The sequence below is a fragment of the Anas platyrhynchos genome, chromosome 8 (assembly GCF_047663525.1).
Source record: "Anas platyrhynchos isolate ZD024472 breed Pekin duck chromosome 8, IASCAAS_PekinDuck_T2T, whole genome shotgun sequence".
Lineage (NCBI taxonomy): Eukaryota > Metazoa > Chordata > Aves > Anseriformes > Anatidae > Anas > Anas platyrhynchos.
The window spans coordinates 28,253,484-28,266,389 of record NC_092594.1 but is presented as its reverse complement, the minus strand read 5'-3'; the positions used below and the strand labels follow the sequence as shown (position 1 = coordinate 28,266,389).

Sequence of the window (12,906 nt, the reverse complement as noted above, 5' to 3'; positions counted from 1 at the left end):
TCATGGGACCCAGCGTTTTGCTTCTGAAAGTCACTTTTTCCTCCACTAGCTTTTCTTTATGCTTCCAGGTGGCCAAAGTGGGGTGCACCAACAGCCCCTTGAGGAAGGCACCTGGCTCAGGTGCTTGTCCTGCTGAGGCCGTGCCCTGTGCCCCATCAGGTCCAGACCTCCCCTGGTGGGGTCGGAGATGTGCTGGCTTGGCCCTGGCACAGCACAGCTTGGCACCACCGCTGCGTTCCTGTGAAGGCTTTGGTCAGCTTAAACAGCAGAGGCAGAACCTGGCACCCCATACAGCATGGTGCTGTGGTAAGAGGAAGGGGAAAACACTAATCCACCTGCAGCTAATTACAGGCCCATGGGTGGCACAGGCTTTGTTGTGTTGCTTTGCATGGGCCAAGGTGATAATCAGGCTGTGCAGCGCCTCAGGCTTCCCCAACCAACCCCTGGCTGTGCTGAGGCAGGTGCAGCTGAAGGACAGGCTTGATGGGGCTGGTGCAGTCCCACAGCCTCAGATAGCACAGCTCCAGCGTGCTGAGGAGCAGAGCAGCTCTGGGCAGGCTGCTCATTGCTCTGGTAAAGGCTCAAATATGCGCCCACCCCAGCTGCAGCAGCATAGCTCAGCAGGGGACTTAAGTGCTGGGAGGTCAAGTTTTGCACCTAGTCCCAGCTGACCACTGCTGCCTTGTGCCCAGGCTCTGCTTGGCACTAGGTCTTACCCCCAGAGCAATGAGGGCTGCTCTAAGAGACAACCCAGGGCAGTGAACTGGACTGCTGGCACATGGCAACCAGGCTGGCTGTGACAACGTAAACTAACAGCACCTTTGTTTTGCATCAGGCATCACAGTTAGTGGAGTGAGTACAGCTGCATTTCTACCCCACCTTCTGCAACAGGAACATTGCGCTCATAAATCCCAGCTACCTGATATTTCTTGACCTCTGCAGGAACAGGTATTTCTGCCCTTGGGGACCTCCCCGCTCCAGCACACAGGCAGCAGAACCAGCATACAGGCTTACGGTGCCCAGTGGGCAACCTCTGCCCCAGCTGTATGTGGAGGCACAAACACACCCATGCCCATCTCACCAAGAGGCAGGATACAGAAGCTGTGCTTTTGCTTTTAACTGAAGCCTCGCTGCTAACCCATCACAGCTGGCTACAGCAGGCAGCAGCAGGTCCCCAGCCCTGCAGAAGCTGAGAAGTTTGGGATATTCCCTCTTCCACAGCAGGGCTGGATATAGGGCTCAGTTTGATACTAGACAGTAACTTCAGCTTAAGGTTACTGCTGCAAAACCAGAGCCACAAGCTGCTGTTTTTCATTGTTACAGCGTCCCCATGTGGGGTGCAAGCAAGCTGCAGACCCGCAGGTGAAGCTGCACAGTGCCAGCTCAAGAATGTGGCAGGTGACACACCCACCCTGAGGGGCAGAAGCTCAGCCTCCCCACAGCATCTGCCACAGCTTCAGGGCTGTGCTGGGCTCAGGCTGCCTGCACCCTGCCTCTGTAGACAGAGAGCTCCACAAGGTGCCCAGAAAACAAAACCTCAGGGAAGAGTTGGATGCTCTTTGCTTCCAGGAAACTCCATAAGAAGAAAAAAGCAAACTGAAGCTGTTTATTAACATTAACACTTAAAATACTGTACAGTGTATAAGCTCATTTACCCCCCTCCCACAGCAACCCTGTGCACTCATCGGATGCCCTGGTGAATGATGCTGGTTTTGGCACTGTTTGCCTTCTCTTTTTCCTTCTTCTTTATGGGGTCCATCTCAAAACAGCGCCAGAACCGCAGCGTTTCATCAGCAGCTGCTGATGCCACCGTTGAGCTATCAGGGCTCATGGTCAAGTTCAGGACTCTTGCGGTGTGACCTGAGGAGGTGTGCGGTCAGGGCTGTGCTTTGAACACAACCACATTTGCTCCCCTTCTCCTCCCCATTTTGCTCCCATGTATCCCATAAGCCCCAGCAGTCCGCATCACTGTCCCCACATCATGCTGAGGCCCTCTGAATTGATATCCTGGGTATGCATTTGGAGTGCTTGAACGTCCCTCAGGCACGCCTCCCTCTAGCAGCATGTCCCTCAGCACCATTCTCGACCACCAGTACTTCCGACCAGACCCACAGCAGGCTGTTTGAGCTGAGGGTTACACCCACCCTCCCTTCCCCCAGGCAAAGGGCCCAGCCTACCTCGGAGCTCAGTGACCTTGGTCATCGTCGGGTACTTCCATATCACCAGCTGATTCTGTACAAAGCCATGGCCTGAAATGAACTCCTTGTAGTTTGTTGACCACAGGATAGAACAGACCTGGGAAGAGGCAGAAGTGCGGGTAAGCTATAAGCCACTTGTGCCAAAGCTCACCACCAAGGGATGAGCCCCTGATGGCTCCCCCTGCCCCGGGAATCAGGAGCCAGTACATGTGTAGGCACCCTGCCAGAAGGAACTTGTCACCGAGCTGACGCCTGTCTCACCTGGGAATGAGCATCAACAGCGCTGAGACAGGTGCCAGAACACACATTCCAGATGCGGATGTGTCTGTCGCTCGTTCCACCCCCGGTGGCTAGAACATTTGACTGCCATGGACACCAGGCCACCGCCTGAGAAAGAAAGGGTTCATTGTAAGAGGCACAAGAGGCAGCCTGTTCCCTAGCTGCACATCCCAGCGCCCAGGCCACAACAGCTCCACAGCAGCCTCTGCACACAGCAGCCTCCCTCCCACCAGGCAAGGGTACAGCAAGTGCTGCACACCCACTTTGTGCAGACACGCGCCCAACCCGCAGCAGAACCACACTCACCTTGACAGCGCCCTGGTGCTGAGTGAAGGTCTGTACAGGAGCATAGTCGCCACTGTCTCCCTGGGTGGCTGGCCAGATGTTCACTAGGTTGTCATTGCCACCGCTGGCCAGGTAGCGGCCATCTAGGGACCACTTGAGCCCACACACCTCCTGTGTGTGGCCAGAAAGTGTGGCCACGTGGTGCTCCGCCACTCTGACGTCATGGTGGTGGATGTGACCAGTCCGTGCCCCGCTGTAGGGAGGAGGTTTGCAGGGTCAGAGAGGCACATTTTCACCAAAAGCCATTTCTGTGCTGTTCCAAGACTGCCCTTCCTGCTGCTGGGTTTCAGCCTGCACAACCAGCACTATTGGCCTCCTGACATGAGTGAGGCAGCTGCAGAAACTTCGTAACTTCAGCACAGAGGGCAGAAAGTAGAGGCCTCCCCAAAATCCCAACAGAACAGGCTGAGTAAGAGCCTTCAGAGAGGTGGTAAGAACCCCTGAACCCAGAGCAGCTCCTGCAGTCACTAATCCACAGCGCTGACAGATCTAGAACAGGAAGCTCCAACAGCTGGATGCTGTCCTTCAGTGCCACACACAGCTTTACCTGGAGATGATGTAGTTGTTCCAGCTGAGGGAGCCCACGCGGGAAGAATGGCTGACCATATTTCGGAGACGTTTCTGCTGCTGTATGTCCCACAGCTAGAGAGACAGAGCAATGAGTTCTCCAAAGGATAAGGAAACTCGGCCCTGTTGCTTTTCCCAGTGAACCTTACTACACAGGCTCTGGCATTCAACCTTTTCAGTATGGAAACTGAAATTTATCTCATGTACACAGAACAATAGTTATTGCAGGTGTTGGAAGCTCTGCCTTGCTGCTGCAGTTGGTCACTGGCCACAGCTGGATGGGAACACTTCTACCCTGTAACAGTCTTTGCACCCTCAGAATCACAGGACAGAGGCCACGACCTCTGGTGGTCCCAGGGCTGCAGAAAGGATTCATTGCAGTGAAGGGCCCTTAAAGCCTTTTGGAGAGTGGCAGCACACGACAGCTGGTAAAACAATTTGAATTTGTGCTACTTCCTGATGACATGAACACAAGGATACCTTCAGACAATACTTATTGTTGCTGACGTGGCAGGGCACACTGTCCTGAGATGCTCCCTACAGGCCTCTGTCAAGTCACCCACTTCACCCCTCAGTTCTCCACCCAGAGCTGCAGCTCACTGAACTCCAGCCAGTCCTAGAGTACTCCCTCCCCCAGCCTCAGGGTACAGGCAAGTAGTGTGCGCCATATCCTGCTTGTGCTAGCCAAGCCTGTGTTCCAAGGCCCCACAGCTCCAGCAACCCTTAGACAGCCCCTCTAGTTCCGCTGCACTCACCTGGACCTCAGCATTACTTGTACCCACAGCAAGGTAGTTTCCTTCTTTAACCCATGACACAGAGGACACGTAATCGTCTGGATGCTCCATCTGCAGCAGATGGATGATTTCCCCAGAAGTACAATTCCACAGATAGACGGAGTTGTCCAGAGCCACTGCCAGGAAGTTCTGAGAGCTCCAGTCGATGAGATTCAGATCTGCATTTTGGAAGAGAATGCAGGTCACACAGTGCTGACCCACAGAGCCCTGCCTATACACAGGCTACACCTCAGAAGCAGTCAGTGCCAGTCTGGGTGCATGAGAAACTGCAACAGCCAAATTAGAGATGTCCAGTTCAGATCACACTGACCCTAGGAACTGCACTCCTGTGCAGAGTGACCACAGCACTCAGCACTGCAGGCTACTCACAATAGTCATTGCGAATCTCAGGTGCATCCAGGATCCGGTCTGGCATTGAGGGAATGTATCTACCGTTCTTCCTGCTGGAAGTAGGTGTAGTCTTCTGGCTGTAGAGCACTTTCAGGTTATTCTGATAGCCTGTGTGCAGAGAAACAGCTTGGTTATCCTGAGCTAGTTTCCTCCTGACCACCCACTCAACTAGAAAACCCTTTCAGTGAAAATGAAGTCCTAGAGAAGAGAACTGCTCAGAACAGCACCGTGTGCTACCATCACTGACAGAATTAACTGCTGAGCTAAGGTGGGTTCCAGTTCCTTAATCCCAGTATGTTCAGTGACCATTGCTGCACACTTTCTGGCCTAGGGAGTCTAAAGCTTTTGCAGACATCAGGAAGATTTGTCACCCATGTGACATGTTAACAACTGGCAGTCATCAGATGACCTCAGGAAACCTGGATGGGAGACCCAGTGTGCACAGAACTCTGAGAAGCAGGCAGCTGATCCCTCCCATGGCCAAACACAGGGCCTCTATGTTGCAGCCCCCCAGCGGACCCACTCCCCTAGACCCTGCATCGTACCTTCAGGAGCATTCTGTGGCTTCCCACTGAGGCGGAGGATCTTCGCCTCTTCTACATCAAAGCCATTAAGATTCACTGCCCAGGCTTTCTGTTGCTCCTAGAGAGAGAAACCACCTTCAGCAAGACTCACTTCAAATGCAAAGCCCATGCCACCCCTTCGACAGAACTACAGCTAGTAGAAAATACACCCGAGCCCTCTTCCTTCTCCTGGAATCAGGATGTATTGGGCTGTGCTGTGGGAGTCAGCTGCACACAGGCAGCTCAAAACAGATTTAGCACATTTTTTCCCTCAGACACTGGCACTATATCTTGCTCAGATTTTCATGTTGAGGTGTGGCAAATTCAGTGTCTCATGGCCAGTGGGGAAAGCCACAGCCATAAGGGACCAAATGCTTCATAAACACATTGCAGAGCACAGCATACACATTCCAGAACAGCTCTCCATGCAGCCGTTGTCCTAGAACAGCTACCACCAGCAGTTTCACTGTGCACAGGCTCTCAGCTTTGGTCTCTGTAACATGCCCTATTTAAAAGAATCAATAGCCCAAATTTTGCTACCAGAAACCACACAGACTGCAATAGAAGCGGAGGTCTAAGGCTCTACATTCTTCTTCCCTGTGCATAAGCAAAGATCCTTAGAGAGCAGCTGTGTACCTGTCCCATTTGCAGGCACTACAGCTTCCACCTCACCCCAGGCTCCTGAAGCCCAGTGCTGGAAGTGCCTGGTGCTGTCACCCCCGTATGTTTACTTTTGGAGTCTGCTTACCCATGAAAGATCATGGAGGTTGAGGTGTTTGGCAACAGCCATGATCCTAAAGCAATGTGCTCACCTTCTTGGTAGGGGAGTCTTCAGCAGGGTCATTCTCTTTGGTTAGGAGGAAATTGGCCATGTCCATCTGCATCGTGCTGCGGTTGGGAATGTAACGGTCCCCCCCAGCTTTTGTTGGAGTGCTCTGGATTTTGGATCCAGATTTACCTGCGTTCACACACACACATTGTCTTAGAGGTATTGAACACTGTATTCAAGCTTTCCACAAAACCAAGCCAGCATTCCACCAGCACAGCCTGCGTTACATCCAACCTGACAAGTCCCACGACCTTATCAAGGCTCAGAGCACACAACCCATCCGAGTCACAGCTATCTCCTATTTCTCGCCTCCTCCCTGCAGAGCAGGCACTGAGCTCTGGTCAGGGCCTCACAGCAGATAACACCTTGAGCTGTAGTCAAACAACATCTCCGGAGCCCAGAGATGAGGGAGGGCAGAGGCCGTTGCAGCAGCGCAGGACGCAGCCAGCAGGCGCAGCCCTCCCACACGAGCCCCAGCAGGGAGCCGCAGCTCACACCTCACGGGGCCCGGCTGATCCCAGCCCCACCACGCGGCTCTGCCCACCCGGCGAGACGGGAGCGACCCCGGGGGCCGTGCCCAAGCCCCAACCAGGCCGGGAGCCCCCAGCTCCAGCCAGCAGCCCCCCAGCACCCCTCCCGCCGCCTCTCACCGGGGGTCCTGCCCGGCGTCTTGCTGCCGCTGGGCAGGCGGTTGGCCGGCTTCATGGGTGACAGGCCGGCCTCCGCGCCGGGCCCGGGGGCTCCGCTCTCCTTGGCCTTGCGCTGCCAGCGGGCGAGCGGCGCGTTGGGGATCGGCGTGTCCAGCTTCAGCAGCCCGTGCAGGTCCGCCTCGAACACCAGGTGCGCCATGGCGCTGCGGGGCGGCAGCGGCCTGATGGGGGGGCTCCGCGAAGGGACCCCCTCAGCACCAGGAACCCCCCCCCAGCCCCAGGGACCCCCTCAGCACCCCCCCAGCACCCCCCCATCCCCTCAAGGACCCCTCCTCAGCTCCTCGGTCGCCTCAGCCCCCCCATCCCCTCAGGATCCCCTCAGCGCCCCCCCCAATCCCCTCAGGACCCTCCCTGTCCCCTCAGCGCCCCCCCGGTCGCCTTAGCGCTCCCCCCATCCCCTCAGGACCCTCCCGGTCCCCTCAGGGTCCCCTCAGGGCTCCCCCTCATCCCCTCAGGACCCTCCCGGTCCCCTCAGAGCCCCCTCACCGCCCCCATCCCCTCACCTCCCCGTCCGTTGGCAGCTCGGGCCCCGCCGCTCCCCTCAGCCTTTAAATCCCCCCCTCGGCCGCCCCCTCCCCCTCCCATTGGCCCTTTCAAACCCAAACCGCCGCCCGTCGCCATGGCGACCCCTCCCGCGCGCCGCGCCGCCATTGGTGGAGCCGCGCGAAAGTGGGCGGGGAAAAGAGGCGGGGAAAAGAGGCGGGTCCGCCCCCCGGCTCGGCAGTCGGTGGGTGGTGGGGGACGGGTAGGGGGGGGTGTTGCTGTCGCTGAGGGGGGCGGCGCGAAGGAAGGAGGAGGCGGGGAGGCGGTGCAGCGCTGGTCGCGGTTTATGGGGAGGGGGCGGCTCAGGGCGGCCCGCGCGGCTCCCAGCCGCTGACGAGCAGGTAGGACTGGTTGGCGATGTCCGTGCTGGGCGCCCCGGCGCGGGGCAGCGGCCGGCCGGCGGTGGGCTCCGGCGCTGGCGGCGTCAGGGCGGCCGCGGGGCCGGGCAGCACCTCCAGCAGGCAGGGCAGCACCGCCTCCTCCGCCGGCTGCTTGTACAGCGCCTGCGGGGGGCGGCCGGCACGGTTGGGGCGGCCCGGGCTGGGGGGAGCCGGGGGGGCTCCAGCCCAGCCCCTCCCCGCCCCTCACCTGCCCCTGCTTGCCGCTGTCGTGCAGGAAGCTGCCCAGGGCGCGCTGCAGGTCCGGGACGGGCGGCCACAGCCGCTGCTTCACGGTGCTGGGCGCGGGGAGAGGCGGGCGTGGAGGGCAGGGCCCGGCAGGGCAGGGCCGGGCAGGCACCGGGTGCTGCCCCCGCTGCCCCCCCCCTGCCCCCCATTCCCGCCCCGTCCTTACCTGCAGAGCGCGGGGAAGGCGCAGCGCAGCCCCAGCAGCGCCCCCGCGATCCCCAGCGGCAGCAGCGTGGCGCTCGGCACGACCCAGCCTGCCCCGGGGAGCGGCGGCCGTGGGACGGGCGCTCCCCCAGCCCCCGCCGCGCCCCCGGCCCCCGGTCCCCGGCCCCCGGCCCCGGCCCTTACCGGCGTCGGGCGAGGCGTCCACCGCCACGGGCTCGGACCAGGCGCTCCAGCTGCCCCGGTACCGCGGCCCCACGGGCCGGGCCCGCACCTGGGCGCGGTAGCGGGCGCCCGGCCGCAGGTCCAGGACTTGTCCCCGGGCCGCCCGCGGGACCTGCAGGACCTGCGGGATGAGCCCGGCTGGGGACGGGGCTGCTCCGGCCCCCGGCTGCCGCGGGGCGCGGGGCTGCGTGCTGGGGGTACCTTCCAGTCCGGGCTGCTCCCGGCCGTGTAGCGGACCTGGTAATCCAGCTGCTCCGCCAGCTGCTCCAGGGGCGGCAGCCACTGCAGGCTCAGCTGGCCCTGTGCCACCGCCGCCTCCACCAGCTGCGGGGCCTCCGTCAGCACTGCGGGGATGGGGGCCGTGTTACTGGCACCCTACCCTGGCACCCTGTACCCAGCCGCTGAGCGAGGGCCGGGGCTGTGCTGGTGCTGGGACTGACCGGCCTGGTGCAGCCAGAAGGGATCCTGGAAGTAGCTGAGCCCGGGCAGCCCGTGGGGCCGGGTGATGTTCAGCAGGACGGCGATGGCACTGGCATTGCTGGGCTGGAAGGTACAGGAGTGGGCTCCCTGCGTCCCCACGCTGGCCTCCTCGCAGCGCTGCCACATGTCTTCCCTGCATGGTGAGCGAGCAGGCTGTGAGCCCTGCCCTGGTGGCACCGCTGCCATCACCCTCTGCCAGCCCTGCTCTGGGACAGAGCCCCCTGTCCCCCAGCCGGCGCTGCCTCCCTCCTGCTCTTGCCCAGGAAAGTCGGGGTCGGAGCGGCAGCGTGGCCAGGGGAGGTGGCGGGGAGGTGCAAGGCTGATGCTGGTGGAGCAGGGCACGGTGCCTGGTGGCATGGTGCGGGATGTGGGACACCGCTGCTCCATGCCAGCACCGCATCCCCACCGTGCCCCTCACCTTATGCCAGCCCCACGTGGAGTCTCCTGGTAGAAGAGCTCGTGGGAGCTGCTGTGCTCCGCGGGGTCCCAGCTCCACTCACAGCGCACGTGCTGCAGGTCAGGGGTGCTGCAGCACAGCCCGATGTCCCCTGGGCAGGCGAGAGCCGGGGCAGGGAGGGGGCTGCTTCCCCTGCCCTGGCCCCTCAAAACCCAGATTCTGCACCTCACCTACCCCAGGACCTACTCCCGGGTGTGGGTGCTTGGCAGCCCCCGGCCTCTCACCAGAGGAGTGGGGTGTCTCTGCAGCCACCGCCTGCGACCAGGGCCCCCACACACCGTCCATGGAGGTGCCGTCGGGCTTGGTGCGCACCTGGATGTGGTACCTCACCCCCGGCCGCAGGTGCTGGAGAACCACCCAGGTGTTGGTCAGCACCAGGTCCTGCAGGAGAGGCATGGGGCTTTGGGGGGCTGCTGTGGCCCCCGAGCCCCCAGCCCCTGCACCTACCTGCCCTGCTTGCGGGGAGACTGCGGCTCCCCCGGCCGTGGGTGTGTGGGTGCTGCTGCTCAGAGGGGTGCGGGGATCCCCGGTGTGCTGCTTGCTGGGGTCCCATGCCGTGCTGTGGGGGCTCACGGCGCTGTAGCGCACCTCGTAGAGGAAGAAGTTTGGGTAGTCAGGGAGTGGTGTCTGCCACGACACGTGGAGCTGCCCCGTGGCTCCGGCCCAGCGGGCACTGATGTTCACCGGGGGGCCGATGAGACCTGCAGGGAACGTGCCGTGGCATTCCCCTCCTGCACGGGCACCCCCGGCCCTGCTGAGGCGCAAGGTGCTGCCAGCCCCTGGAAGGGGCCCAGCTGTAGGGACGGTCCCGGTGCCCTGGTGTTGTGCCACGGGAGGGACTCACCCACCACGTCCACGCTGAGCTCCCGCTGGTGCCTGGTCTGGTTGGTGGCGGCGTCCAGGACGAGGACGTGGAGCTGGGCGAAGAGCCGCACGTCCTGGCTGGGGAAGGCGCAGACGTGCCGCGTCCCGCCGGCCTCGCGGCGCTGTGTGGAGACTGCGCACACTGTGGGCACGTCCCTGAGGAACAGACGGGGTCCTCCAGCACCCTGGGCCTGGGGCCAGGTGGAGGACCCCACAGCACTCCGCGTGCTGGGCCGGGCCACGTCCTACCTGCTGTACCAGTAGTAGAAGTGGCTCATCCCGCTCGCCTCTTCTTCCTCATTCCAGAAGCACGTGAGGTCCTCGAAGGAGCGGGAGAAGCAGAGGATGTCCTCGCGCACCTCCTCCAGCAGCGCAGCGTCTGGCAGGAGGGTGGGCATGAAGGCACCCCCGGGCACAGCACTGTCCCCATCCCACCGAGCCCCTGGCAGCGTGGCACCGCAGGGAGGGACACGCACATCACCGCGACCCGGGCTGGCAGCCCCGCTCCCCCCTCCCCAGCACACAGGGTCCTTTGGGACAAACAACCATCCCGAAATAGCCCTGCGGTCGGAGGGGGCTCGGCCGGGCCCTGGAGATCAGCGGGAAGCACCCCTGCCCTGCTCACGCCGGAAGGCGCGCGGAAGTGTGATAAGGAGGAGCAGCGCCCCAGGGGCCTGGGGCTGGCGTGGGGGCGCACAGCGCTGAGCACGGGGGGTGTCAGCCCCGGCCCGGGGTCTGCGGGGGGCTCTGGGGCTCTGCACCGCTTCCTCCCGGTTGTTGCAGGGGTAAACTGGAGCGTCGCTCCCCTGCGCTGCCAGCTGAGCCCTCCCCAGGAGAAGGGAGTGACCGTAAGAGTACCGCAGCCCCCCGATGTCGTTGCCAGGTGTCCCCTCGCTCTCCCTGCCCCTTACCTTGCCCCGACCCCTGGCCCTGTTCCTCCTTTCCCAGCTCAGCATCGCCTTCCTCCCCCAGCCCACGTCCCCTGGCCGCAGACCACAGCCGCTCCCCGCCAGCCTCCCTCCTACCTGCTCTTCCCTTTTCGCACCCTCCCGGCCCCCCCGGCCTGCTCTGGCCTCCTGCCAGCACCGCGCCTCCCCCAGCCCCGGGGGACGGGATGGGACATGGGACGGGGTGGCTGGGTCCCTGCAGCCTGGTGGCGCAGAGACCTGTGTCCCCCTGCTCCGGCTGCATCCCACGGCGCTGCGGTACCAGAGCATCTCTGCTCAGTGCTCAGTTTCCTAGGAAAGCTCAGTGCTCCGCAGCCTGCACGGAGCACCCTCAGGCATCGCGCTGGCAGCACTGCAGTGGTATAGGGGTGGAGAGGCTGCAGGCAGAGGATGACCCCAAACCCCTTCCTCCCACTGCCCCTATGGGAGAGACTTAAAGAGCCTGCCCTGCTGTAGTAGGGTGGGCAGAGACCTTGGGTGGGTGTGAAAAGATGAAGCACGAGATCCACCGTTCTGTTCAGTGAATCTGTTAATGCTTTTTATGGTGTTACAGAACGGGTTCGAAGACCTACAGAGGGGCTCAAAGGCCATGCGGATGGACCTGAGGCTAACAGAGTGGGCAGCAAAGCAGCAGGGAGCCCGGTGGGGCCAGCTCAGGGCTGGGTGGGAGCATCCCAGCGGGGAGGTAAGGTGACGGCGCTCAGGGCTGCGAGGCTGGCCCAGGAGCACCGCGCTGAGCCAGCAGTGCTGCTGCTGCGCTGCAGAGCCGTGCCCTGGGATTTTGCTCACACCTTGTCATCGGGAGCCCAACATGATGCCACACGGCTGGCAGCTGCCACCCCAAAACCGTTCCTTAGGGCTGCCAGGTCCTTTCTGCAGTGAGGGAGGCACCCCACAGGGGAGTGGGGGCTCCATCGCCCACCCCGAGCACACCTGGGTGCCCCCTCCCCGATCCCACACCTTCCTGCCTGCTGCGGGGGTCTCTCTGCACCCTGCCAGGCCAGCACGCCAGCTCCCCTCTGACCCTCCTGGGGGATTAAGAAGGCCCCCAGGTCCTACCTTGGGATGTCACCAGCTCAGGGGCCACCGTGGGGCTGCGGAGGCTCAGCAGGACCATGGTGAGCAGCACAGGCAGCCAGCCCCGGGGCAGGCAGGCCACCACCATCCCGCGTGCCGTGCTCGGTGCTTCCCAGCGCCCCGGCTGCTGCTGCGGCTCCTCGGGGCGATACCTTTATCTGGGAAGTGTCGGCTGTGCTGCTCAGGAAGCCTGGCTGGAGGCTCCCCCCGCCCCATCGCCGGCACTTCCCCGTGCCCAAAACCACCGTGCCGCGGCCCCTGCGCCGCCAGCCGCAGTGCCAAGAGAGACTGCTCCCATCAGATAGGCGGCACGTCCTGCCCTTGTGGCTACCGGCACGCCGGGAGGCTGGGGTGGGAAGAAAAACAACCCCGAGAAAGTAGGGAGGCCCCTGCTCGGGGCTGGGCAGGCTGCTGGGTGTTCTGTAACACCCGTGTCCTTGCTGGCACGTCGGAGCATGGGGCACCAGGCAGCGGCTCCGGCTCCATCCCACCCCACGCTGCCTCTCGCAGCTCTGCACGGACCCACCTTGCCTTGCAGCACCATCCAGGGCTGGGGAGCTGCTGGCACATGTCCACACCATGCCACAGGGGGGTTAGCATCTCCTTACCCCGCAGGGGATGGGGGCAGCATCGCCAGCCAGGGGGCACGGAGGGAAGGGGGGAACAGCCAGCACCAGTTTGTCACAGTCAAGTTCTGTCAAACCAATCCCACTTCCTTCTCCATCTGGTGACTGGGCTTTGCAGTCAGAGAGGCAAAAAACTCAAAACTCAAAAAAAAACCACTTGAAACTTGTTTTCAGCACGGCTGGTGATGCAGCCCCATGTGCCATTCCCAGCAGCAGCCTCAGTG

The 12,906-nt window shown here is 62.1% G+C and overlaps 2 protein-coding genes and 1 long non-coding RNA gene across 3 annotated transcripts; 1 reads left to right on the top strand and 2 right to left on the bottom strand.

The window, feature by feature from the left end:
- Nucleotides 1-1,591: 1,591 nt before the first annotated feature.
- On the bottom strand, nucleotides 1,592-7,280 carry CDC20 (cell division cycle 20). Its single transcript, XM_038182847.2, has 11 exons — nucleotides 7,179-7,280; nucleotides 6,616-6,818; nucleotides 5,949-6,094; nucleotides 5,119-5,215; nucleotides 4,553-4,681; nucleotides 4,145-4,341; nucleotides 3,370-3,464; nucleotides 2,784-3,015; nucleotides 2,460-2,585; nucleotides 2,178-2,295; nucleotides 1,592-1,860 (listed from the first exon to the last, which is right to left on the bottom strand). The coding sequence occupies exons 2-11, from the start codon at nucleotides 6,812-6,814 to the stop codon at nucleotides 1,682-1,684; spliced, it is 1,518 nt and encodes a 505-aa protein (XP_038038775.1). The 5' UTR covers nucleotides 6,815-6,818; nucleotides 7,179-7,280; the 3' UTR covers nucleotides 1,592-1,681.
- Nucleotides 7,281-7,408: 128 nt separating this feature from the next.
- MPL (MPL proto-oncogene, thrombopoietin receptor) lies at nucleotides 7,409-12,272 on the bottom strand. The gene is given in 13 exon segments (XM_072042154.1): nucleotides 7,409-7,721; nucleotides 7,807-7,894; nucleotides 8,011-8,098; nucleotides 8,193-8,352; nucleotides 8,433-8,575; nucleotides 8,672-8,844; nucleotides 9,130-9,259; nucleotides 9,393-9,549; nucleotides 9,616-9,869; nucleotides 10,013-10,188; nucleotides 10,282-10,411; nucleotides 12,039-12,143; nucleotides 12,146-12,272. Coding segments are annotated over 13 exon segments (1,932 nt in total). The 3' UTR covers nucleotides 7,409-7,520.
- Nucleotides 7,456-12,145, top strand: LOC119717588 (uncharacterized). The gene is made up of 3 exons (XR_011811214.1): nucleotides 7,456-7,559; nucleotides 10,339-10,422; nucleotides 11,533-12,145. It is a non-coding gene; the product is annotated as an uncharacterized lncRNA (long non-coding RNA).
- Nucleotides 12,273-12,906: the final 634 nt, after the last annotated feature.